Raw genomic sequence first — 14,191 nt, 5'->3', positions numbered from 1 at the left:
AGTTTCTTTGTGTCAGATTTGAACAAATTTCTTTCAACCCACCCTTTCCTTGAGCTGTTTTTGTGCTGCTTTCAATTGCTGATGTAGGGTTTATTATTGGGATATCTCTTAACAGTGTTCTGAGGTATGATAGGGGCTGATATATATAGGTATATATATGACAGGCTGTAACTGATTCTGTGGCCATGTCAATATTTGCATCCTGGAAAAAAATGTCCCAGTCTGTGCAGAAAAAGCATCCTCATGGTACTAGTAGCAAGCTCCAACATGTGTGCACAGTTCACCCAACTTGTTTTTCAAGGAGCGAGGATTGCAGAGTAGCATAGACGGCAGTGGTAGTTTGGTGGCTCTTCGAACATGATACCTGATGCCGCCCCTCTTGCCACACATACCTGGCACAGCGAGAGGCTGGTCTGAATTTCTGTAGTAGCTCTTTGGGCAAAAGGGCCAATGTCCTGCAGGTCTAGGAGCTCAGTCCTGCTGTATATTGGCTGACCAGTGTTGGTGAGCCTGTTTGTGAAGCATTTCAGGATCTGGCTAGACAGGATTAACCACATGAAAAGTAATAGTTCCATTCTTCTCCATTTTATTCCATACATATACAGTTAACAGTCCAGACTAACGCTCACACTCAAATGATGTAGTAGCCAGTGCGGCAAACAGTGACGGAGACACCACAAACAAACAGCATGTGCAGCAAGAGCCCTCCTTCATGTCGCCAGCAGAGCAGCGCCATGTTTTTTTTTTTCGAACAAAGAGCACAGAAGCACATTTGAGACCAGTCCAGTGCCCTAAAGTGTGCTTCTGTACTCTTTATTGATGATAGTGTTCTGCGGGCTGGTTGGCTTGAAACCTGCCATGTGTGCGGAGGTGTTTTGCAGCCAAGTGCAAAGCTGTTAGGGTGAGGGTTAGGACTTCAAGTTTGAGATTGCCTCTTGGAGTGAGTTGCTGCCCCAAGTGAGGAAGTTCAACTATCTCTCTGATGGGGATGAGTCTGCCTACAGGTGGGAGATTGACCACCTGGTGACATGGTGCAGTCAGAACAACCTGTAGCTCAACGCTCTCAAGACACTGGAGATGGTTGTGGATTACAGGAAGAACCCAGCCCCACCTGCCCCCATCATCCTGGGAAAAAAAACGTCTGTGTGACTCCCCTGTCGACAATGTGGAGTCCGCTTCCTGGGCACCATCATCACCAAGGACCTCAAGTGTCTGTCTGTAGTGTTGTATAGAAGTTGTTCTCAGCTACACCTTGTTGAAGGCTAATAAAGTATCTTATGACTAATTTGGATCATAAAACATTTATTGATTCCACTTAATGATTTAGATAATTTTGCCTCTCACCTGTAAATAGAGGGATTTGTGCCACACTGATTTACTCATGCAGGTCATTCATTACATTGAGACTGGCCTGCACATTTGCAACATGTCTTCTTGCTTATGTCAGGGAATCAGTCTTTGTTTCATCCAGTAAGACCAGGAAGTCTAAAATTAAAAAACATTTATTTAGCACTTGTTATGATCTACATTAGGTTCCACTATATCAACTATTCTTTCCCCCTTTATTTTACTCCTTATAGTCTTTCCTTCCTTCTATGCTTGTGTATATCAAATGTACAACTCAATGTTCATTCTTAAAGCACTTTGTGACCTGTTTATTGAAGTAAATACATTTGTTTGATTTCCCTTAAGCCTTTGAGCCCTCAGCAAAAACCAAAGTAATCAGACTGAAACCACATAGTGACTGAACCTATGCCAGTCCATGAGCACTTTCTGATCTCACCACCTGTGGGGAGTCTGTTGGGAAAATAAAGGAAGTGATGTTTTTAAAAGAGCTGATTATGTATGCAGCAGAGAGAGCAAATGTTACATTGAGTGCAACACATCAGTGCAATCAGGGCTTTCCACAAAATGTTTGATCTAAATCAGTTGCCAGAATCTTGTGGATTATCATTTAATGAAACCACTCTCCTATTGTTTTTCTGTGTCTCTCTTTTACTTTCCAGTTCCCTCTACAGGTATGTCAGTCAGAGATACTTCTCTCCGTCGGAATTATATTCCTGGTAATGTGTGGAAGGCTTTGTATGGAGATGAAATGTAATCATTTAATTAATATAAAAAAAGGTGAAAAATATATAAAGAAAATGTGTACATTTTTTGGTAGGTAGTCATACATTTCATGGGGGGTGGTGTTGCTCTGGTGAACTCTGTGATGGCTTTAGTACTTATGAAACTACAGCCCTGGTTATAATGGCAACGCTGTACACTTGACACGCATGAATATGACTGGATGTTACTAGTCAGCTGGTAGCCACACAGCTCTTTCTGTGCCCAAGAAAACAAAACCAGCCTGCCTGAATAACTACAGCCCAGTGGCACTCACCTCTGTAGTGATGAAGTGCTTTGAACGGCTGGTCAAGGATTACATCTGCTCCTCACTACCCAGCACACTGGACCCACTGCAGTTTGCCTACCATCCCAACCGATCAATGGAAGACGCCATAGCACACATCCACACCACCCTATCTCACCTAGACAAGAAAGGGAGCTATGCGAGATTGCTGTTCATTGATTACAGTTCAGAGTTAACACCATAGCTCCATTCAAGCTCATCACAAAGCTCAAGGACCTGGGATAAAATACGTGTGGATCCTTGACTTCCTGACGGCAGACCCCAGGTGGTGAAGATGGGTGGACACAGCTCTTCCACCCTCATCCTTTACACTGGATTACCCCAGTGCTGCGCTTTGAGCATCCTGCTGTACTCCTTTTACACACATGACTGTGTAGCCACTCCAACACCATCATCAACTTTGCTGATGACACAGCTGTGGTGGGCCTGATCACAGAAACAATGAAAAGGCCTACCTGAAGTAGAGTACCTGACCCGCTGGTGACAGGACTACAACCTACTCCTGAATGTCAGCAAGACTAAGGACCTGATAGTGGACTTTGGGAAGAACCAAGGAAGGAACTACACCCCCTTTAATATCAACAAGTCCTCAGTGGAGAGGGTAGACAGCTTCATGTACCTTGGTGTCCACATCACAGAGGGCCTGACCTGGGTGCTACATACTGACTCAGTGGTGAGAAAGGCAAGGCAGAGGCTGTTTCACCTTATATGCCCGAGGAAATTCCAGGTAACCCCTTAAATACTGAGGAATTTCTACTCCTGCACCATCGAGAGCGTCCTGACGGGGAACATCACTACCTGGTATGGAAACAGCACCGAACAAGACCGCTGCAAAGAGTGGTTTATTCGGCTGAACATACAATAGGCGGTGCTCTACCCTGCCTAAAGGATATTTACACCAGGCTTTGCAAGAATAAGGCTAGGAGAATCATTAAGGATCCCAACCACCCAGATAACAGTCTGTAACAAAGAGTTTCCCTTCGGGGATCAATAAAGTATTTCTGATTCTGATTCTGATTTTCTCCCTGCTGCAGTCGGGAAGAAGGTACCAGATACACCAGGCCAGCACTGAGAAGCTCAGGAAGAGCTTCTACCCTCAGGCCACTATGATCCTAAATGAGGTCACTGCCTAAGACTGCCCCCCAACCAATCATACACATATAGTTATTACTATTCCTATTCTATTTCAACTCTTTTTAATGCATACATTGAAGGAACTGGTGGGATTGCATTTCACTGTGATTGTACCTTATATGATTACATGTGACCAATAAACGTGACTGACTGATGAGCCAGTCATTGTGAAGCATGAATGAAACAGCTGATGTCAATCATGAATTTAGTGTTCTGCCGAATTATCTCTATGCTTCATATTTGACTTTCTGCACTACACATCTTCCACTCTAACTCTTCAACTATGTTTGCCTATTTATGCAGCACACCTTTCACACACAGTAAGAGTCTGTGGTGGTATGGCTTAGTTAATATATAGATATCGTGGTCATTATTAGTAACCTTTTGAATACTAAAACAGACAAAGCAAAAAAATGCCTACAGTTGTGCAACACAAGTACAAACCACCGCTATGTGCAGATATGTGATACACAAGAGAAATCATATTCACTGTAACCGCTAAATGCACCAATATGGTCTAAAATGCCTGAAGATGCTCATGGAGTTATTTTTCTGGCCCCTCTCTGTGTCACTCAAACATCATTGTCATTGTCACACATTAAATCTCTAACTATCTCAGTCTATATCTAACCCAAACTCAGTGGATCTCTATCATGATTTTCAGTCTGGTAAGCAGGCAAGGTAGGTCAAAAGATGTCCTCATCATTTCTTCCTCATTAGCTCTCAGCAGTCTGACCTTCCTTTATCATATCAGTTGTAAAACTTAATTTTGAACATCAGTAATGACACCCTTAGCAGGTCTGTTTGGAGGCATTTTAGTTTAGTTAGTCTGCTTTTCCTTCATCTTTTGAAGTTTAGGAGGCTGAGGAGTGGGGCAGGGAGTGATCACAAAGCAAGGGCTCAGTCCTTGGTCCTGTTATAGTAGGAGAAGTCACCATGTAGCACCTTAAGGCACATTCAGGAGAGCTCAGTATGACAGTGTCTCTCCCAGGCTTGGACCTCCCCCCCTTCTGCACACACCAGCAGGTATGACTCACTCGTCACCTGTGGCAGGCGAACCTGGAGGACAAAAAATCATAAGAAGGTTATTTCTTTGGATTACATTAAAATTTAATAAAATTATATCCCGGATTGATTTTGGCCTTTCAAATTTCAGAGGCTTTTCTACCATGATAACTAAAATTAAAAATGTTCATTCTTGGACATTTTTTTAATAAACAGGGTCAATTAAAAGATACTAAGTACTTGTATAAACAGTACAGTATCAGTATCTTTTATCTTCGTCAGGTATGTAACATTTAGGAGAAGCTATTAGCAGAAATGGAATATAATATTTAGTATTTAGTATGTTTTAATTAGTGTATAATCACCTTAAAATAAGAATCATTGCGTTTTCATTACCTTAAAATAAGCTGTTTTAATCTACAGAGGGAGTGGGTCCCCTTCTCCGGAAGTCACCATGTCACACGGCCATGTGTCTACAGTAGCCCAGAACGGACAAACCAAACACAGGGCCGCAAACGGGAAAAACGCAAGTGGAAGGGGACGGTATTAAAATGGTTGCAAACTGGAATTTCACTGCTAGATGCCACTAAATCCTACACACTGGACCTTTAAATCAAGAGTTCAATAAAATCTGTTTCACTTTGATTAAAATCCTTTTTCTCCACATCTCAACCCAGGTGTTTTCAAATACTGTGGCTGGTTAGACCTCTGCTCAGGTCATAGCTGGGTGGAGCTTTGCTGAGAATTGCCTGGGCTGCGTTCGGCCCCGACAAAACAAAGCAAAACGTTTATTTAAACGGAAATGGTGGTGCCTTGAACACCCTATTGTGTTGCACTGCCTTTTTAATACGGCAGGCTTTATATACACGTTGCTGTGATTGAGTAACACCTCTGATGCACCCACCAAACGAGAGAAAATGTACCTCAAAGCCCATTGCACACCGCTGCACACCATTTCAAGGAAACATGTCATTCAACCCGGAAACCATAGCAAAATGGTGCAAACAGTTTTCAGATTGAACTTGCCCATGGCTGTATAGGGGCTTTAATATGCACATTTCTTCCTTTCATTTTCTTGTGATGCTTTTACATGTAGGTTATTGTTTTTGAAGGCTCAAATAAATAATATTGACCAGTGGTAAAATGTAACTGGGATATTTACTTAGTTAAATAAGACAGACTGCCATTGTTTGAGGATATCCTGACGTGCTGCGGTAACCGTATTGTCTCATTTCCGTTTGCCGATGCTTGTGTGTCACTGATAGCGTATTTCTGCTGCTCTAGCTCATCCTAGTTATTTTTGTTAGATTCTTCATTAGTTAGCTAATAAACCCGCTATACATTTAAACTTACATTAGTTCTGTTCAAGCACTCATAGTGACTTTCTCACTAATCCCACAGTTAATTACACGCTAACGTTGTTCAGTTTTGCCAACTACCTGTACTTTAGCTTAGCAGGTAGCGATGGCTTCTCTCTCTCCCTCTTCTGCTCTCTCTTGCTCTGTGTGTCAAATGTTTAGGTATTCCTCTGCCTCCTTTAGTGATAATGGTACATGTAATAAATGTAGTTTGTAGTGTTGGAGGCAAGGCTTAGTGAATTGAAAACATGGCTCTGCACCATGGAAACTCAGTGGTTAGCTGTAGTTAACCTGCCTCCAGTAGCTGGTGCACAGTGACCAGAGGTAGCTCCCGTTAGCCATACCTCGGCAGCTCCCGAGCAACTGGGCATCCAGGGAGGCTGGGTGACTGTCCGAAGGAAGCATAGCCCTAGGCAGAAGCCCACGGTTCACCTATTTAAAACTGCTGGTTAAGAATAAGCGTAAATATAGTACGACTGTTATTCACGTCGGCGGTAATGACTTTTATGAAATCGGTGTCTATGTCGGTGTGTACATATAATATAGATAATGCCGGACATAGTTTTCTCTGGGCCCTTGCCAAACCTGATCAGTGATGACATGTTTAGCCGCATGTCTTCATTCTGCCACTAGCTGCTGAGGTGGTGTCCAGATATTGATGTGGGCTTTGTAGATAATTGATGGACTTTCTGGGGAACGTTGGCGGTAATGACTCCTGATTATGCCAATCGGAGGTCACTAAAATTTATTTTGAGTCACAGATACGCCAGGCTCCACCATCCACCTAATGACCCACACCTGCTCCCAATTACACTCTCACCTGCTCTCCATTAGATCCCAATCACAGCCAGCATATAAGCCCTGCACTCACCTCAGTATGTGTCTGACCTCGTTCATGATTAGGACTCTCCACACTACTCGGCATTACACCCATTCGCCCTTCTCCAGCGTTCTCCTGTCTCCAGCATTCCCCTGTCTCCAGCGATCCCCTGTCTCCAGCGATCTCCTGTCTTCAGTGATCTCCCTCTCCAGCAAGTCCTTCCCCCTACTAACTTCCCTCTCTCCATACCTACCATATCTGGCAATAATCCAATAAAGAACATTCTGGTTCCATCTCAGTGTGCCCTACCTGTCTGTTCTATAACAGAAGGTCGGACCTAATCGAAAGGATTAAGGCCATGAGCTCTGCTGACCACTTCCAGGACTGGGTGGAGGGTCTCCAACGTTATCTCTCCACCCATCCACCACCAACCATCACTTCCGGCACTTCCTCAGTACTGCGACTGCGATGGATTTTTGTTACTGTGTTCCCTGGTCATACATATGCATCCACACCTGTATCCCACTGAGCAATCCAAGGTAGCCTTCCTCATCTCCTTACTCCATGGACCAGCACTCCGCTGGGCAGCATCCATTTGGTCACAACAAGAAACCCAATCTTTTCACAGCTTCATATCACACCTCAGGAAAGAGTTTGGCACGCCAGTCCGTACCTCGTCAGCCAGTCCTCAGCCTGCACCTCTACCGGCCAGTCTTCAGTCTAGCAACCCATGACTTCCCTGCACCGGAACTCTGCTGCCCAGCTGCTCGCCTGCTCCGTCAACGCCTCCAGTTCGAGCTCCGCCGCAGCCTCCAGTCGCTGCTGGATCGCCGCAGCCTCCAGTCCCTGCTGGATCGCAGCAGTCATCACTTCCTGCAGGATGGCAGCAGCTCCCCGCTCCCAGACTCCATGTTAAATCGTAGCAGCTCCCCACTCCCAGACTCCATGCTGGATCGCAGCAGCTCCCACACTCCATGCTGGATCGCAGTCGACTCCTCTCCCGGCTGGATCGCAGCAGCTCCTTGCTCCTAGTCCTGCTGTCCAGACGGCGGCTCCCAGTCCTGCTGTCCAGTCGCCAGCTCCCACAGCTTCATATCACACCTCAGGAAAGAGTTTGGCATGCCAGTCAGTACCTCGTCAGCCAATCCTCAGCCTGTACCTCTACCGGCCAGTCTTCAGTCTAGCAACCCACGACTTCCCTGCACTGGAACTCCGCCGCCCAGCACCTCCCCTGCTCCGTCAACGCCTCCAGGTCCAGCTTCGCCGCAGCCTCCAGTCGATGCTGGATCGCAGCAGCCTCCAGTCCCTGCTGGATTGCAGCAGCCTCTAGGCCCTGTTGGATCGCAGCAGTCATCACTTGCAGGATGGCAGCAGCTCTCCGCTCCCAGACTCCCTGCTGGATTGCAGTCGACTCCTCTCCCGGCTGGATCGCAGCAGCTCCTTGCTTCCAGTTCTGCTGTCCAGACGGCGGCTCCCAGTCCTGCTGTCCGGCGGGGGGGTACTGTCACAGATACGCCAGGCTCCACCATCCACTAATCACCCACACCTGCTCCCAATTACACCCCTGCTCCCCATTAGATCCCAATCACAGCCAGCATATAAGCCCTGCACTTCCTTCAGTATGTGTTCGACCTCGTTCATGACTAGGACTCTCCACGCTACTCAGCATTACACCCATTCGCCCTTCTCCAGCGTTCTCCTGTCTCCAGCATTCTCCTGTCTTCAGTGATCTCCCTCTCCAGCGAGTCCTTCACCCTACTAACTTCCCTCTCTCCATACCTACCATATCTGGCAATAATCCAATAAAGAACATTCTGGTTCCATCTCAGTGTGCCCTACCTGTCTGTTCCGTAACAGTACATATGCACAGATAATGGCGCACGTAGTTTTCTCTGGGCCCTTGCCAAACTTGACCAGTGATGACATGTTTAGCCGCATGTTTTCATTCCGCCACTAGCTGTCGAGGTGGTGTCCAGATATTGATGTAGGCTTTGTAGATAATTGGTGGACTTTCTGGGGAAGACCTGGTATGATAAGGAGAGATGGCATTCATCCCACTTTGGATGGAGCGGCTCTCATATCTAGCAATCTGGCCGGGTTTATTAGTGGACCTAAACCATGACAATCCAGAGTATTAGAGCCCTCAACTGATATTTTTTATTATTTTATTTTATTATAATTGTTTATCTTCAAACACAGGAACCTTAGAAACAGCTGTAAAACCTGATATATATTTAGACTGCTTTTCTCCTCTTGACCTTCACCAACTAACATCAGTGATTTATTCATCTAAGCCATCAACCTGACTCAATCCCAACCAGGCTACTTAAAGAAGTCTTACCCTTAGTTAGCACTTCTTTACTAGATATGATCAATCTGTCTTTATTATCAGGCTATGTACCACAGTCCTTTAAAGTAGCTGTAATTAAATGTCTTCTTAACATCTCTTGATCCAGGGGTTTTAACCAACTATAGACCTATATCTTTACCTATACCTTTATTTCTAAGATCCTTAAGAAAGCAGTCGCCAGTCAGTTGTGTGACTTTCTACATAACAATAGTTTATTTGAGGATTTTCAGTCAAGATTTAGAGTGCATCATAGCAAAGAGACCACTGGTGAAAAATAAAATAACCTTCTAATTGCATCAGACAATGGACTTGTCTCTGTATTTGTCTTGTTAGATCTTAGTGCTGCATTCGACACCAATGACCATCACATCCTATTACAGTGACTGGAACATTTAATTGGCATTAAAGGAACCGCACTAAGCTAGTTTGAATCCTATCTATCAGATTGATCATGTTAACGATGATTCCTCCATGCACGCCAAAGTTAGTCACGGAGTTCCACAAGGTTCTGTGCTTGGAACAATTCTCTTTACCTTTTATATAGGCTTCCTTTAGGCAATATTATTAGAAAAACACTACATAAATGTCATTGTTATGCAGATGATACCCAATTATTGTTACGGACAGACAGGCAGGGGACACCGAGATGGAGACAGAATGTTCTTTATTGGATGACAGCCCGATAGTACAGGAGTACAGGTATGTAGATAGGGAAGTCTGTAGGAGGGAAGACTCTCTGGAGAGGGGGATCGCTGGAGACAGGAGAACGCTGGAGACAGGGGATCCCCGGAGATAAGTGTTATGCTGAGGTGACGTGCTGGTCAAACAAAGGAGTACCTTCAGCAGAAGACTCATGCCCGCAAAAAGCACCACAGGAAGTCATTCCTGCCTGTGGCCATCAACTCCTCACTCTAAGTGTAGTCTCTATGACCCTAAGTCATTAAACTGGACATTGATCATTATATCTATGCAATACTTGACATAATTGTGCAATATCCTGTGTTAATACTCATGTGCAATATACCCTTTTCAGTTTAAAATTTCCTATTTATTGATGCTGATATTTATTCATACCTCTATTACTGCTTTGCACGGTTGGCAAGGTGAATCTCAGACTACCATTTCTGTTTAAAGAGGGGTTTTCTTTTTTCACAAAAATGGCTTCTTTGACTCCTCTTTCAAACCAAAGAGAACCGCCTGGCCTTTCTTGATTGTTCTACACTCAGAGGAGAGGACGGAAAGCTCCAGATAGAAGTGTACAGGAAACCAACACATACGGATCAATACTTGCTCTTTGACTCACACCATCCATTACAGCACAAGCTGGGTGTAATCCGGACATTACAACATAGAGCCCAAGAAGAGCCCAGCCTGTAGTTATCCTACTTGGGCTCTCAACAAAGTTAAAAGAGCCAAAAAACAGGACAAAAGGGAAACGGAACCAAGAAGGAACGGTGTCTCCATCCCTTATGTATCTGAACTGTCTGAAAAACTACAAAGGATCTTTAGACAGCACAATGTTCCTGTTTTCTTTAAACCAGGCATCACTTTAAGACAGAAACTCGTTCATCCTAAGGACAAGAGGCCCACACAAAAACAGAGCAATGTAGTTTATTCAGTTCAGTGCACTGAGGAAAACTGCAAAGAACGGTGCATAGGTGAGACTAAACAGCCACTTGAAAAAAGACTATCAACACAGACGACACGCTAACTCTGGATTGCAGAGCGCCGTACATCTGCATCTAAAAGCTACAAACCACACATTTGAAGACATAGGCAGGGCCTAAGCGACACAGAGTAGCTTAAATTTCTGAGTTCTCAGACCATTTTCACAATTGAGAATGACTTCCGGATGGGAGCCAAAATGTCTTGGCCTGCCAACCAGATCAGTGGCCCGCGGCGGGACTGTGGGACAGGAAGCCAGCGATGGGACAGCAGGACAGGAAACCGGCGACGGGGCTGCAGGACAGGAAGCCGGCATCGGGACAGTAGGACAGGAAGTCAGCGTCGGAACAGCAGGACAGGGAGCCGGCGACGGGATGATTGGTAGAGGAGCACGCTGGACCCGGTGTGTCCGGGAGTTCGGAACCTGCCCCTCCCACCGAGAAGGAAGGTATGGCTGCTGTTGTGACCCAGCCGTCGGTCCTGCGGCGTGCTGCAATCCAACCGGAAGAGGAGATGGTTGCGATCCAGCATCGGCTAGGGATTGGTGGAAAGGAGGTGGCTGCGACCCAGCAGGGAGTCCAGGGAGCTGCTGAGATCCAGCCGGGAAAGGAAGCAACTGTGATCCAGCAGGGAGTCCAGGAGGCTGCTGCGGTCCGGCGGAGAGGAGCTGCTGCGGTCCGGCGGTGAGTCCGGGAGCGGGGAGCTGCTGCGATCCAGCAGGGAGTGATGGCTGCTGGAACTGGGGTCGGCCGTGGCGCTGGAACTTGAGACGGCAGTGGAGCAGGCAAGCAGCTGGGCCGCGGAGCAGGCAAGCCGCTGGGCAGGCAGGCTGAAGACTTGCTGGTAGAGGTGCAGGCTGAGGACTGGCAGGTCGAGGTGCAGGCTCTTGACTGGCTGACGAATTAATGACTGGAGGGCCAAACTCCTTCCTGAGGTGTGTTGCGAACTGGCCGAAAGATTGGGTGATGGCCTCATGTTGTGACCATATGGATCCTGCCCTGCACAGCGCCGGGCCGTCTAGCCAGGAAACCAAGAAGGCCACCTTGGATCGCTCTGTGTCATACTGGTGTGGATACAGGCTGAAGACCAGGGAACACCGCAACAAAAATTTCTCGCTGAGCCTGAGAAGGTCTTTAGTTGGGTAATCATGCTATAAGCCAGCGGTGGTGAAGGAGTGCCTGAGGAAGCGCTGGTTGGAATGACGGAATGAGGTGGTGGATGGGTGAGGAGATATTGTCGGATAACACCCTCCAGGTCTGGGAAGGCGTCATCGGGTCTCAGGGCTGTCATCCTTTCGGTTGGTACGACCTTCTGTTACGGACAGACAGGCAAGGGACACCGAGATGGAGACAGAATGTTCTTTACTGGATGACATCCCGATAGTACAGGAGCACAGGTATGTAGATAGGGAAGTATGTAGGAGGGAAGACTCTCTGGAGAGGGGGATCGCTGGAGACAGGAGAACGCTGGAGACAGGGAATCACCGAAGATAAGTGTTATGCTGAGTAGCATAGGAAGTCCTTGTTACAAACGAGGTCAGACGCAGACTGAGGTGAGTGCAGGGCTTTTATGCAGGCTGTGATTGGGAGCTAACGGGGAGCACTCGAGTGACAGGGAGCAGGTGTGGATGATTAGTAGATGGTGGAGCCTGGCGTATCCGTGACAATTATATCTTTCAATCAAGCCAGATAAGGAAACTTGGAGTTATCTTTGATCAGGATATGTCCTTTAACTCCCACATTAAACAAACTTCAAAGTCTCCTCACCTACAAAGCTCTTAATGGTCAGAAACCCTTGTATCTTAGCTCATAGTACCTTAATACCCAACTAGAACACTGCGATCTCAGAATTCAGGGTTACTTGTGGTTCCTAGAGTCTCCAAAAGTAGAATGGGAGCTGGAGCCTTCAGTTATCAAGCTCCTCTCCTGTGAAATCAGATCCCAGTTTGGGTTGACACCATCTCCACATTTAAGAGTAGGCTTAAGACTTTCCTCTTTGATAAGGCTTATAATTAGGGCTGGCTTAGGTGAGCCCTGAACCATCCCTTTGTTATGCTGCTACATACAGCAGAACGGAACTCTCAATGGCTATTACACAAAGACTGCCAGCTAAACTTTAAAAGCAACTAAGGAAGTTAGCGTTAAGCTAACTGTAAGGAGGACAAGAGACAACATACCGGGTTCCACCCATCTCCACAAATGGACCACTGCACAGCAAATGACTGCAACGGACTGCAATTCTTTCCCCGCCTGGGCTGTACACAACTGACGGACCGGCGGCTAATGGAGCAGCATGTCCAAAGCAACCTCTATTCCCACCCCACTGACGGGTAACGTAACAACTGGGCATAGCATAGAGTAATGTGTTTATAGTAGTGTATATAGCTAAGCAAAAGACTGTTTAACTTTTGTACATGTGACATTACTGATGTGTTTTCATTGAGGTTTTATTGCTGTGATCGTTTCCATGGTTAACGTGAGGTTATTTTTGTAACCATAATTCTCAGCCACCAAGAAGTTGGTGTTAGTTTATGTTGTGCTCTACACAGACAGAGTCTTTGCATGCTAACTCACTCCTTTTAACTTGGCACCGTTATCCTAAACAGATCATACACATACACCTCTAGTTTGGCCACCACACTCGGGAACTAGAAATTTAAGCTACTCTGTGTTACATAAGCCCTGCCCTCAGGAAGGAATCTGTCTGAGTATCTGTTAATAGCTAGTTTCACCTGAAACTGACCTAATAGTTTCCAAGATGGCCCAGTAATGTGATTACTGGGCCATCTTGGAAACTTTCTAAGTTTCTAAATTTACTTACTAAATTTCTAGTTTCTTGATTCTGAAAACAGTGTCCAGATGACTATGACTGAAACCTTTTCTACGTTATCACTAAGAGGAGTCAAGTAATATATGCATAAACACAGACAGTGCTGCGCTGCATACTGACTACTTTTACTTTTGAAATATTTTGCTCATTAGACATCCCCACTTTTACTTAAATAGGGATTTGAATGCAGCAAATGGGGTATTTGAGTATTTCTACACTGTGGTATTGCTACTTTTACTTAAGTAAGTAAAATAACTGAAGACCTCTTCTACCACTGATGATGAAATAATCTCCTACATACAACTACAAAATATATCAATGGTATAAATATCAGTATTGCATTCAAACCCCCATCAGTTGAATCCTAAATGACAGATTACTATTTGAGTATTTTGTCTGTACCCTGTGGAACAGGAGCAGGTGGCGGTGGAGAGGAATCACCAGTGGGTAATGGCAGGCTGGGGGCGCTCTCTCCCTCTGTAACACATGCAAGTCAGACCAGTGAACAGACAGCAGCTTTGTAGAAACATAAATAGAGGTTGGCTTATTGAATAAGAGCTTGGCCAGCTGTACACATTTCATGTCATCCAGAGAAACTTTGTTTGCCCATTAGCAAG

General features: G+C 45.7%; 1 protein-coding gene across 3 annotated transcripts in view; it reads right to left on the bottom strand.

Moving 5' to 3' along the window:
• Positions 1 to 569: 569 nt before the first annotated feature.
• The window catches only part of LOC122888517 (myotonin-protein kinase), a 51,138-nt gene continuing 37,516 nt past the window's right edge, over positions 570 to 14,191 (bottom strand). The window contains exons 14-15 of one of the 3 annotated variants that reach the window (XM_044223079.1): positions 13,977 to 14,051; positions 570 to 4,606 (exon numbers count right to left, since the gene is read on the bottom strand). In XM_044223079.1, coding sequence (XP_044079014.1) covers positions 4,505 to 4,606; positions 13,977 to 14,051 — 177 coding nt within the window. In that variant the 3' untranslated portion in view covers positions 570 to 4,504. The remainder of the gene's footprint in view (positions 4,607 to 13,976; positions 14,052 to 14,191) is intronic. The other 2 variants (XM_044223080.1, XM_044223082.1) reach the window with 2 other exon arrangements.

Source organism: Siniperca chuatsi, linkage group LG14, assembly GCF_020085105.1.
Source record: "Siniperca chuatsi isolate FFG_IHB_CAS linkage group LG14, ASM2008510v1, whole genome shotgun sequence".
Lineage (NCBI taxonomy): Eukaryota > Metazoa > Chordata > Actinopteri > Centrarchiformes > Sinipercidae > Siniperca > Siniperca chuatsi.
This window is presented reverse-complemented; position numbering and strand designations above follow the sequence as displayed.